We start from the raw sequence: 13296 nt of genomic DNA, 5'->3' as shown, positions 1-13296 counted from the left end.
CTACATGAACCTCACCATGTTTCTACTGTCAGACCTAATTTTCTTACGACATAGGATTAATTTAGATTTCTGTGACTAATACTCTGCTTGTGTCAGAAGGAAATAAACCTAAATATTATATAATACCATTAACCACCTGAATAGCTTTTTAAATATATGTAACATTAAACTATTTACAGTGTATTCTTTGATTTCTTTGAGAAATCTGAACTAATTAAATTTCAAATTAAATTTACTGCTAATAATAATTGCTAATTCTAGGGAAACTTCCTGCTTTATTCATGATGTATTGCTTGCTTGTTCTGTGCTCTTTATCAGAGATAGGTAGAGTCTAGGGAATATGAATATTAAAATATTTTAAATTTTCTCTTTTTCTTAACCAATTTGCACTTCTAGTAATTCTGGTAAATGTATCTGGTAATTGGAACTGGACTTTAAGAATCTATTACAAGAAAAAGTGGCTAAAAATGTATATCCCGGGCACTGGGCTAAACACAATATATTTGTAATTTTGGTAAATCCTCATTTTTTAAAATATCCTTTGGAGTTCTGAGACAGGGTCTTGCTTTGTAACATTGTTAATTGTAGAAATTCTGTTATACCCATTTTAAAAACAAGAAATTTTTTGAGATTTGAAGAGACTAAAGAATCTGTGAGCACATTGGTAGCTATTCAAATACAAATGTCTGTATCCAGAGACAGGAGTTCTTAACTATTTACCAGTATGGACCTAATCTCATTTGAACATAGAAGGATTAAGATCTACAGAGCACAAGCTTATAGAAGTAGAACTGGAAATAGAATCCTGATTGTGTGGCTTCCCTTCTGTGACTCTACTCTCTGCCTCTGCTTAGCTACTGTAAAGTTTAAATATCAGGGCTTGCCTCTGTTAAAATGTGAGTGAGTGAGTAAGTGAGATCTCTGTCTGTCTGTCTGTCTGTCTGTCTCTCATCCCCTTCCCTCGTCCCCTTCCCAAAGAGAAAGAGAAAGGGTTTCTTTGACTCACACTTCCAGATTACAGTGGGGTCATGGCTGGGAAGTCACAGCAGCAGGCATCTAAGACTCATTGAATCTGTGTTAGAAGCAGAGATGAACCTGCTTTCAAAAGGTTCTTTTAAAGTTTGCAGTCCCAGTCCAGAGAAAAGTCCCACCAACAGAGAAGATATAGCCTACCTAAATTAACACCCTACCTCCAGGCATGCCCAGAGCCCCTCTCCCAGGCAGTTCTAGATTCTGTCCTGTTGACAGTTAACACTACTCATCACTCCTGGCTTATGATAACAAAAATGAATGAATTTTAAATATCTTCACACTTTCCAGGTTTGATTTATAGGGTTTCCTTTGAACCATGAGACAGTCTAGTAAGTTCAAAAAGGTAGAAAGAAACCATTGTTTTGGACCAACAAAAACACACAGGTCCATGGGTGCTGATTGCTCGTGGACACAAGCCTAGTGAATGGAGCTACCGAGAGTTACATTGTGTCCCAGTTTTCCAACATCTCCAGGCTACCCCCTGGTGCCTCAATATGAGCTTTTATTAAGGTGTAAGTCTTAGGTGATTTGAGGTGGATGTAGATGTAGAAACTGGACAGACTGTGACATGATCCACCCAGTAAAAGACTGTGCTTGTACTGAGCTACATCCCCAGGCCAGCTTTGTCTCGTGTACCTATCCCCTTTAATCTCATTGTCAGAGGTTATTGTTAGGAGATGATAGGCACTTAGTTCATCTTTGTCCTTTAGATATTTAGATATTTACCTTACATTTATTTTTAAATAAGTGTACCTTTCAAATAATGTTTGATTCTGCTGATGTAAACAGGCTGACAGTCAACCTTTAAGCAGATCAAGCAGGTAAATTATATTTTCTGATATTACTAGACCATTTAAAAAGACACAATTTTTTGTTCCTTTGAAGGCAATGCCCTTATTAAATGTGGAGAAACCCAGAAGCGAATTGGAACAGCTGACAGAGAGCTGATTCAAACATCAGCCTTAAATTTCCTCACTCCTTTAAGAAACTTTATAGAAGGGGACTACAAAACAATCGCAGTAAGTAGGACAATGGTCCATTTGTCAGCAACTTAGCCTGCTGCTCTGTCTTTAATGAGTAATCTACCCTCTTAGTTATGGTAAATGTTGCAGATTTAAATGCTTAAATATTCTAAACAGGTGCATATTCACCAGAACACAAACTGAACCTCAGGAAAGGGCTTTTGTCACACAATCCCAGCGTTTAGCCCTGCATTGCTGTTGCTCCCAGAGTTCATCCCTACACTATTGTTGTTATGCCTGCACATTGATTTTCATGCATTAGCAACACTTAAATCTATGGAGAAATTCCTGGAATAATTATGAAAATAAAATATCACTATAGTATACTTGCATGTTACTTTAAACTAACTAGAAACCTAAGTATCAAAAATTGTATTTCTGTTCTATAGTTCAGCTATATATTCAAAGAAGTGTGTTGTTTTTAAATGCTATTCATCGCTGAAGCATAAACATTTATATTGTCACTTTCTTTATAAACTTAGTCCGTCAGTCCAGAAAGCTTGTCTTTTTACTGACAGAGAATAGAAGCCCTTGGTGAATGTTTCTCCCCAAGACCTTGTCAGTGCTGCTCATTGTTGTACGTACAGCCCTGGAATCGCGTACACACTACGTATTCCATACTACACAAGATCCTAGGACACTTCAGTATGCCTACCGTGCTTTACCGCTGTGAACATAAGTAGTCTGGGCTTGACTTAAATTGAAATTACTAAAGAAGATACTAGCTTAAGCCAAGAACATGGCTCAGTCGTAGCGTGTCTGCCTAGCATGATAAAAGCAGGTTTAGTCCCCTCCATTAAAAAATAATAATATGTCAGTAGGATGAAATCTGATATATGGAATATAAAACTGAAGAAAATGGACTCTATTACAGTTTTATAAAGCATTACATAGAAACTTGAATTACTGTTAAGAACAATATACTGTTTATGTACTCTGCAAATTTGAAATCTCGTTTGGTAACAGTTGAGTTCTATTTGCTGCTGTGACACAGTGAGAACAGCAGCCCAGTGTATGGATAGACTTATGGCGTTTAGCATCCTTGGCTTTACTTTATTCTTTTTAATTATTTATAGAAAGAAAGGAAACTGTTACAGAATAAGAGACTGGATTTGGATGCTGCAAAAACAAGACTAAAAAAGGCAAAAGCTGCAGAGACTAAGAGTTCAGTAAGTAGTGTCTATCTATCTGTGTTCAATAGACAACCATTTCAGCTCAGTAACTTCAGAGACTGAAGTATTTTGCCAATACATCATGTAAAACGCAGATCACAGAAGAGTGTGGCAAGCAGGCCACATCTCTATTATGAGAGGGATTGGTCAGAACTAAATGCATCAGCCAATACAAAATTGTCACTATGAAGAGGCATTAATCACCAACAAGAAGCTATCTCCTAAAGCTGCTTTGTGCTTTAGTCTTAGTGTGCATGGCTAATATGCTTTTTAAAAAGGGGGAAATAGATATCGTAGGAATGGAAAAAGATTTTAATTAAGGTGAAAATGAATCAAATTTGAAAATATTTCTCTCTGGCTTAAAAAGTAAATGAATTTTCTTTCCATGTCTAACTCAAAGGAATTGTCAACAAGAATAGTTCCAAAAAGGTTGAATAGTGTTAACATGGTCTCCCAGGTGGCTCTTTTGAAAAGGAAGAAAACCATATGGAGAAATAAGTTTGGGTATATTTTTTAAAAAATCGGCCTAAAAATAGGGGTTTTTTTTTAATTGTCTGATATTAAATATGATAGTTCAGTGCTTTTAAATATAACTTTTATCGGTATGCTGTCTATATTTTAATTCCATCATGTACAGTACTTAAATCAGGATGTAACAGTTTGAAAAATAGTATTATAAACAGATAGGAGTTTGTTAGAGGAAGCTGCCATTTAAGTTTGAGCATAGGGATGTGTGTTGTTAAGGGGCATGATATTAGGACCTGCCACCACAGCCACAGTCATTGCATAGTAAGGACATAGCCACAATGCCAGGGATGTCCCATAGTTTCCTTTGGAGAAAGAAAGGTCGAGAATTACTGGATAGTGAAGTATATACTTCATATTAGCGAGTGCTGGGCAGGGCTGGCTCTGAGAAGACAGTATTTCTCTTTCATTTTCACTTCTCAGTTTATCACAATGTCATCATCACAGAGTGGTTTCCATTAAACAGACCATCTGTAAAATTCACATTTTATAAATGAATGCAGTAGATGCCAAGAGACCCGACATTAATTTATTCGTTTCTAGTTGTTATGATAGATAAGTTAGTATAGATTGACTTTTAAGATCCTAACTTTATAATAAGGAAAATCTTAACAAGGATAATTATTCCCTTAATAAGGGAAAAATAAATATCTGGAGTAGAAAAAAAAAAATCTGATGATTGTGGAATAAGAATAGTATTGCCAGGTTCCAGTTGAAACGTTTATTTAACAAGTGTGAGGATGCAAGTGCCCAGAAGCACAGACCTGATGGTAACTGCCCTCTGATTAGACTAAAATACTGTAGCAGTACTCTTACGAGAGGAACGAAACATAATGGACACCTGCTGGAAAACCTAGTCTGGAGAGCTGTTGGCAGTTATTACAGCCATGAAAATTAAAAGATGTTACAGCGGTATAACCCAGCAATTTGATTTAAAATTTCTAGAATTACTGCATTACATAAACAAAATTTATCTGTAGCCAAATAATGAAAATATTAGTCCAGACAAAAATGCTGGTTTTTCCCCTACTTGACTTATTCTTCTTCAGACATTGCCATAAATGTGAATTCCATTGGGTAGGAAAAGTCCTCTAAGTTGATTACTTACTGCATGTATCCTTGAGGCATGCTCCATTAGGTGAAATGCGTTCTGTCCCCTGTTCTTCAGGTAAATGAAAATGTAGAAACCACTGGCACTTTAGGTTTGCCTTTAAAAAAAAAGAAAGAAAGAAAGAAAATATATATATATATATTTCTTGGGTTTTAGCTAGCAAGTAAACAGGGTATTTCTTAGCCTAGATATTGTTTAATTTCACTACTCTTTTTTTTTTTTTAACATGAGTTATTTTGTCACTACCCATTACTGGACTAGTAAGGTTTGGGAGGGGGGTTCATCACTACTTTCTAAAATATTTCATTTATTGTTTTCCTGTTATTGGTCTTTAAATTCTGTTTGTATTGAATGTTAATTTTGTTAAATGTATTCTACTTTCATTAGTACTGCAACATTTCTGATACCCTCAATTCACAAATTAGTAAATTAGACTTAGCCATATCAGTAAAAAACAAAGCAAAAACAGCACCAAACATAATCTACCTGTCTCCAGCATTGAATAACTTCTATTTACTGGTTTGTGTACTGAAAAATACTAAAACATACCAGAAGCATTTCTCTAATAATATCCAGCATAGTGAGAATAAAAAAGTTTTACAGTGATTATGAAAAAATAGTTGATACAGTAATACTTCTACTGAGAGCGTGGTCAGTCATAGAATACTTGCCCTAATTCCATTCCCAGCACCACTAAATAAATAAATAAATAAATAGTAATGAAATAAAGAAAACCAGACATAGGTAGGCCTGTAATCCCAGCACTTGAGAGAGCGCCTCAGGTGCCTTCTGAGTTTGAGGCCAGTGTGGGGTAAGAAACTTTCAAAACAAAACAAAAACAGCAGTAAACAATCATGGCAGAGAAGCAAGGAGAAAGTTGAATTAGTACATTTAACTCATAAGGCACCTATATTTGGTAACTTAGTCATAATAGTAGCTTAAAAAAAAAAACTTTTGTTTAATGAGAAGAAAAAAAATTGGTTTTAGTGTTCTTTGGCATTTAAAGGAATCTGAGAAAGTGTCTTTTCAGATAAATTCTGTCTAGACTTCAGTGTTTCCACAGCAATGCAAATCTTCAGCCTGTGACCCAGTAGGTTAGCGCACTGAACTTCGCTGCCCATGCTTGCATGTACAGCCTATTAGAAATGCAGGGATTCTTGTCTTTCATGGATATAAGCAGGATCTGTATGGCTGAGAAAATGGTTGAAGGGCCAGACGTTCACAGGGTATGAATGAGTGGTAAACAGGAAGTGCGTTGGTATGAAGTAGGCTGTCATAGATGAAAATTTAATGATGTTCATTTGTGATTTTTAAAGAGTATGTTTTCTATAAATGAGTCTGATTGCAAATTAAGTATCAACTGGATTTTGTTTTGAAAGTTCTGTATCGCTAGATAGGCACTATTACATGAACTATGTAGACAAACAAATACGGTTTGTTTCTTTTTAAATAAAGGACATGCGCTCTCACTGCCTGTTGAACATGTGCTTTATTGTGCAACAGTAACCCTTTCGGTGTGTTCATGGGATAATGTGTTCTTTGTCTCTCACCTATGCACTTAAGCAACTAAACTCCGCCCGCCCTGAAGGAGATAACATTATGGTAAATTTCTCTTACATGCTCAACTTCCTGCATGTAAAATGGCTGAAGGTTTGTTGGCCTACTGTGTTTTCTACATCTTACATAAAATGCCTTCTCTTGCTATTAGCTTCACATTGATTAAGTCGAGGCAAAAAATGCCAGTTGGAAGAACAGCTAGCACATTATAACAGCCAAATTTATTGGCCGTGCCAAACGCAGATTTTAAAACCGTGCACTTTTTCATTTAGTAAAAGATGTTCATTTAGTGTTAGTTTAGGCTGAAATTTCATAGTTAATTTTAGCGATGAAAATTAACACGATTTACCTTACTTGGAAAAATGTGAAAGTATATAAATTGACTGGGGCTTTTTTGTCTTTTGGTTTTTGGTTTTGTTTAGTAACTTCACTACTTACTGTATTATCACTGAAATTCAACACAGAATTATTGTTTCTGCCATTCCTGGATGACACCAATCCCAGTGGCCAGGCCTATTCCATATCCAGTGTTAATACTAGGTTAAAATTTCAGAATGGTGATAGCCTGGAGTAAGATAATGAAAATTGTTTATAATAGTTAATGTTCATACAAATTGAGCTCAAATCGAAGAAATTTTTGAGATACATTTTTACTTTAATGAAGTAAAATTATGTGAATATAGACACAGTTCATTCATGTTAGCTTATAGCAATTGATAGTCCTTTGGGCTGGATACATGTCTTGGTCAGTATAGCGCTAGCCATGCAAGCACGAGGAACTGAAGTTGGATTCCCAGCACCCACATAAAAGCCAAGTATTGCAGTGCATATCAGTAACCCTGACCTTGGAGGCAGGGACAGAGATAGGAATATCCCTGGAGCAGGTGCTAAAGCTCCAGCTTCAGTGACAGACCTAACCAAGAATAAGGCAAAGAGCCTTAGTCAAGGAAGTCACGTGTAGTCAGTCTGCCCTCTACATCTCTGTACCAACAACACACATACGCACACTACACACGTGCACGTGCAAATGAATGCATATACTATACACACACACACAAATTTGAAATTATATTCTAAATAAATTACTTCCATTGAACGTGGAAAGACATCAATAGTATACTTAATAATTAATGGGTCATTGATTGATTACTTTTATTCTATTAGCATTGAGCTAAAAGCAGGGGAAAAAACCTGATGTTTTGATATTAACTCTTGTTTCTACCTATTAATTTTTGAAGCCCTGGCAAAATTACAGGTTTTTTTTTAGATAGCAAGAGAATGCATTTATTTATTTCCATTGTCTTATCTGTAGGTAACTGAGAAGGGTGAGACTATTTCAGTCATTTTTAATTTTATGTAAATCATAGGTTTCCTTTTGTTTATGGTTAAAAAATATATCCTAAACAATTAGCAAGACTTTGCTTGATTTATTAAAAGCATTTGTTTTACAGCTGTTTATCATCTATCTACAATAAAGATACTTAACTGGCAATCCTAGATGTATTATATCTCAAAGTGATTGCTTCTCCCCAAAAATAGTTGTATCAGTAGCATTTGGTATCCATATATCCTTGATTTATTTTTTTATTTTCTAAAATTTTAGAATATATACCTCAAAGAGAAGTTAGAAATCATATAGTTCAGACCTTTCATTTCATATGAGAGACTGTAGGTTCTCTATGATAAATCAGATTTCTCCATTTGAGAAAGCTGTTATTCTTACTTGTAAAGTTATAGGATTTTTAAGTTGGTAGTGTTGATATATATAAATGGCAGACTTCATAATATATTCAACTATACTGATTTAGATTACTACTGTGTTAACTTTGTAAGGGAGAGAATATGCCATTTAAATTAAAGTACATTTTTCTATACTAGGTCATAGAAAATGTTAAATTCCAACTTTATTTCATGCTGTATGTTTCTTTCTAATTTTTAATGCTGGCTAGATTTGGGCAGAGGAAGTGACAAAAGTAAGTAAAACCTTAAACTCCTGGATCAGGAAACAAACATGTGATTGTCATTCATTTAATGAACACTAGAAGAGCAGCTGAGTACCAGCCTGGAGCCATTCATATCTGTGACCTGTATTACAAATCTTTTAAGAATCTGAAAGTTACGGAAATTATCAAGTCTGTTTACTAATAGCCGCTCCACACAGCACTAGAATTATGCTCCAGAGATCCTGTATGCACCATGAGGAATTCTAGACAATGGTTAAGCAAGTGGTATTCATACAACACCTTGCTAGAAGACAGGTGAAATACTTGAATTATTTATTGACAGTTATTTTTTCAATGATACTTTAAATGTAAACAGCACTAAATATTGTGACCCCATGTCTTCAGAGAACTGGGTCTGAGGAAACGAAAGGTGGTTCTCTTGAGCACCAAAATGAATGTTTCTGTCATTTTATAGGAATAGCCATAAAATATATAGTTTAAAGCTGTATAATACACAGCATAGCAAATATTTTATTTATAGTTAACATCACAACTACAGATACCCATCATTATACTATGTGACAATTGGATCTTTTTATTTCCTCCTTCCCTTTAGTGTGATACTGCTACTTGTAAAAGTGTCCCCCTGCCTGCTGTCAGCTGTCCCTCTGCCTGCTGTCAGCTGTCCCTCTGCCTGCTGTCAGCTGTCCCTCTGCCTGCTGTCAGCTGTCCCTCTGCCTGCTGTCAGCTGTCCCTCTGCCTGCTGTCAGCTGTCCCTCTGCCTGCTGTCAGCTGTCCCTCTGCCTGCTGTCAGCTGTCCCTCTGCCTGCTGTCAGCTGTCCCTCTGTCTGCTGTCAGCTGTCCCTCTGCCTGCTGTCAGCTGTCCCTCTGCCTGTTGTCAGCTGTCCCTCTGCCTGCTGTCAGCTGTCCCTCTGCCTCTGTTACTATCTTTTACTTTCTCTTGGCCAGGAAATCAAGTTATAACTCAATAATTTAAAGAAGAAAAATCTAATTTGACTGTAGATCCATTTCAAATACTATGTGAGGTCTTAAGACATTTGTCATGAGCGCCCCATTTACCCTCAGGCCTACCAAAGTCTGCATTCCAAATGAGGGGTCAGCAGTGAGGACAGGTGTGAACTGTGACCTCAGATATTTAGATAGCTTTATAAGCCTTAACTTTGATCACGTATAAAACTGCTGACTTTACAGTGTGTTTCAGGCATTGTTTCTTGAACTATTGACTGTGTGGTTTGTCAGCACAATGTGTGAAATCCTTGACTTAAGGTCTCATCCTCCTCTGTGGGATCTTAACTTACTGTGGTCCACCCTGGCTTCTCATTGCTTTTGAACCTCTAACATGAAAAGAAGGCAGAACACCATGTGAGAGAATAAACTTAAGATGGAGAGATAAAAATACCATGGCCAAAAGCAACTTGAGATAGAAAGTTAACTTTGGCTTCTGGTTCTAGAGGGAGTCTGTCCTAGCAGGGAAGGCATGACATGGTGACAGGATCAGGAAGCCGGCTGGCCACATTTTCATCTGTCATGGGAAGCAGAGAGAGAGAGAGAACAGAAGGGGACTCTTGGGTAGGATTCTAGAGCAGCTGGTCCTGTACTTCATTGTTAACTGGTTCATGGAGCCACTTCTGTTACCAAGGATCTCCAAGATAAAGAAGGCTATAAAGGAGACTGTTTGACCTTGCTTTATGATGATGTTGGGAATGATGTTGATTGTCTGCATATGATTGATTGTTTATAGTAGAGAGTCTCACCTGTGGTCATTTCCAGTTGTGGGATTAAGCTCATTATTTCAAATAAGTTCTGAAGTTTGTTTTGTTTTGTTTTGTTTTGTTTTTTTCCTCTTCTCTTTCCTACAAACTACTTCTAACCAGCTTGGAGATCTTTAATGTCAGTATTTAGTATATTTAGATTTTGATGATTTTCCCATGATCTGTTTTGTTCTAGTGGTAAACAGAAGTTAATAGTGCTACCTACTTCTTATTTCCAAAGTCAGTGTCTTCATCTTGGTAACTTGAAACAAGCCCCAGCGAGGGTATTTATATCATGCAAATCAGGATGTTAGAGCACTTCCTTTTTCCTTTGAAATGGGTGTACTAGCACAACACTCAAGACCAGCCATAACTGGTAGAAAAACTTTAATCTTAACGATGCTAATGACTAAAGCCTATTATGCATAACTTAGGGAGAAATTGTAAAAGAAAGTTAGGGTATAGGACCAAGAATCTCATGAAGGAAACCAAGAGCCCATCCTAGTAACAAGTGTTGAGTAACTAAACACGAGGTGGGAAGGAAGCCTGTATGTGGCTCTACTCTTTAATCTATTTGTACTTGAAGACTATTGTTAACTTTAAGTACAAAAGAAAAGCACACAATAATAATTGAGAGTTTTTGAATGTAATACTGCTTTATACTTATAAAACTATGGTACTCTTATGATTTTGTAAAGTACTCACTCAGTCCAGCAAAAAAACTAGAAAAAGTACATGGATATCTTGACAGTCATAATATCTTCAACTTAAGCTTTGGCATGAGTCAGCTGTTGTAAAGAATCACTTGTGTCTGTTGTGTTGGTGACACAGGTAGGTCCAGAAACTAAAAACCAGTTAAGACACACACACAAAAGTTAATGTATTATCAGATTCTAATTTGGAGTATATTGGGGGAATTTCTTTCTTTTCATTTTTTCGTTTTGGTATCTGTAAAGTGGACTAAGTTTTCTATTGAGAGCCTAACAGTATGTTCTAATTTCAGTCTGAACAGGAATTAAGAATAACTCAAAGTGAATTTGATCGTCAGGCAGAGATTACCCGACTTCTGCTAGAGGGAATCAGCAGTACACACGTGAGTGTTAAGTCATTTCCAACAAAAGACGCTGAGACGCTGAGACGGCACTTAGGCAGCTGAGGAGGAGTTTGTGCAGTTGAAGGCGCCCTGAGGTACTTAACAGATACTGCATTTAAGGAGAGCTTTCTGTGGTAGTTATCTCTTAAGGAAAGCTGAAGATAGTTTACAAGGATCTGAAGAAATGTGTTCATTTTCTCTCACATCTCACCACACATTTTGTACACTTCATAAATCCTCCTGCTGGTTCCTGTTGGCTAAGCAAATTTGTCAACATATTGCTCACCAGTAATTCGTCCTATAACCCTAATACAAAAGCCCCATTAGTAAGCTTTACAGTAGGTCACTCCAGCTTATTCTCCCTCCTGACAGTGTTATCCGTTGTTCCCCTTGGCTTGTGCCACTTGAATGTCTGAGAACTGACTGTCACTTTTCCATTGCAGGCCCATCATCTCCGCTGTCTGAATGACTTTGTAGAAGCCCAGATGACTTACTATGCCCAGTGTTACCAGTACATGTTAGACCTACAAAAACAACTGGGAAGGTAGCATCTCCCTTTTATATATGAAAGTCATGATAAAGGGGAGGATAGACTCAGTGGGTGAGTACTGGGCACACAAGCATGGTGACCTGAGGAAATCAGACACAGCAGCATGCATCTGTTACCCCAGCACTGCAACAGCAAGATGGGAAGCAAAGCAAGAGGCTCCACTTCACAGGGCAGCCAGCAGGGTCATGAGGGAGGGCAGCAGGAAGAGGAATAAATGAAACAAACAAAGCCATGACAAGTGCTATGCTAAAGTTCTACTCTGCACACTAACAACAACAGCAACAAGACATCATTTGTTTAGGTCCTGATGAAAGAATTGAGACGTTTTTATATGTGGGGGCTGGTGACATGGCTCAGTGCATAAAGGCTCCTGCTGCCAAGCCTAATGACCTGAGTTCAATTCCCAGGACCCACATGGTGAAAGGAGAGAACACCTGAAAGGTATCCTCTGATGTACACATGACCTCCACACGCCCACCATGGCGCGCGCACACACACCACAGAAAATAAATGAAATTTAGTTTAAAAAAATTTAATATTTTTATGTATAAACCAACAGTAGGAATAAAATTAGAAGAGTTACAGATTCTGTTAGCTTTCATACAGTTGCCTTTTTGTTGTTATCAGAGTTCTGAGGTAACGATTTTTAGCTTTTCTAGCACAAAAGGATGTTACCTAAGATGAGGAGAACGGGTTTCTAGTGTTTCTCTTACTGCTGAATACTTTTTGCTGTTTGTTGAGGAAGATAGATATGACTATATTAACATTTTATTCTTAAAGGCAAGCTAATTCATACTTGTTAATTTTAGAATAGTCTGAAGACCTCAAGCCCCTTACATAATTATTTTGAGTACGGTAATATACTTTAAAGCAAAATGGTATACAAAGCACATAACTGAGTCATTTAACTATCAAATATTTATAGAATCCCTGCCTTAGATGGAAAATATATTCTGGACTTATGTCAGCAAACAAGCTAAGGTATTTGCCTTGGTGGAGCTCATATGTAAGGCGATGGTTTAACAATGCGTTTAGGAGTCTAAGAGCCATGGATAGACCAGCCACGTAAAGTGGTAGAAGGAGTGGGATGTGGTGAGGACATCTAATTATGGCCCAGCTGATTGTAGCTGAGTTTCCCAGATGGAGTTGTTTTAGTGAGAGCCATCTAGATGGAGAGCAAGGCAGGGACGGATCTTACAGGACAGGCAGACCAGGATACACGAGAGAAGCAGCGAGGTTGGGTAATTGACAATACTTTCATTCTAATGAGAGCAGGGTTGTAGAGAATAAGGAGTTGTTTGTCGGCTAGAGGTGTGGACAGAGTTGCAGCATGAATGGCCGCAAAAGTAAATTGTAGTAAGGAGTCAGGTATTTACAGAACCATTGAGCAAGAGCAGTGATGTGTGACATGTGAAGGAAAAACAGCAGGGCATTGTCTCAAGAAATAAGAGTTTGAAAAGAGTCACTGCAGTGTTCATCCTGCAAACTTATTCTTCAGATTTAGGCCTACACTTAAGTT

The 13296-nt window shown here is 37.2% G+C and overlaps 1 protein-coding gene across 3 annotated transcripts in view; it reads left to right on the top strand.

Annotated features, from left to right (window-relative positions):
- The window catches only part of Sh3glb1 (SH3 domain containing GRB2 like, endophilin B1), a 33834-nt gene that overhangs the window by 12010 nt on the left and 8528 nt on the right, over positions 1-13296 (top strand). Inside the window, exons 4-9 of one of the 3 annotated variants that reach the window (XM_034499359.2) lie at positions 1918-2051; positions 3131-3223; positions 6426-6512; positions 8369-8392; positions 11138-11227; positions 11671-11771. In XM_034499359.2, coding sequence (XP_034355250.1) covers positions 1918-2051; positions 3131-3223; positions 6426-6512; positions 8369-8392; positions 11138-11227; positions 11671-11771 — 529 coding nt within the window. The remainder of the gene's footprint in view (positions 1-1917; positions 2052-3130; positions 3224-6425; positions 6513-8368; positions 8393-11137; positions 11228-11670; positions 11772-13296) is intronic. The other 2 variants (XM_034499362.2, XM_034499358.2) reach the window with 2 other exon arrangements.

Source organism: Arvicanthis niloticus, chromosome 4 (genome assembly GCF_011762505.2).
Source record: "Arvicanthis niloticus isolate mArvNil1 chromosome 4, mArvNil1.pat.X, whole genome shotgun sequence".
NCBI lineage: Eukaryota > Metazoa > Chordata > Mammalia > Rodentia > Muridae > Arvicanthis > Arvicanthis niloticus.
Note: the sequence above shows the minus strand (reverse complement) of the source record. Positions and strands in the feature narration are given on the sequence as shown.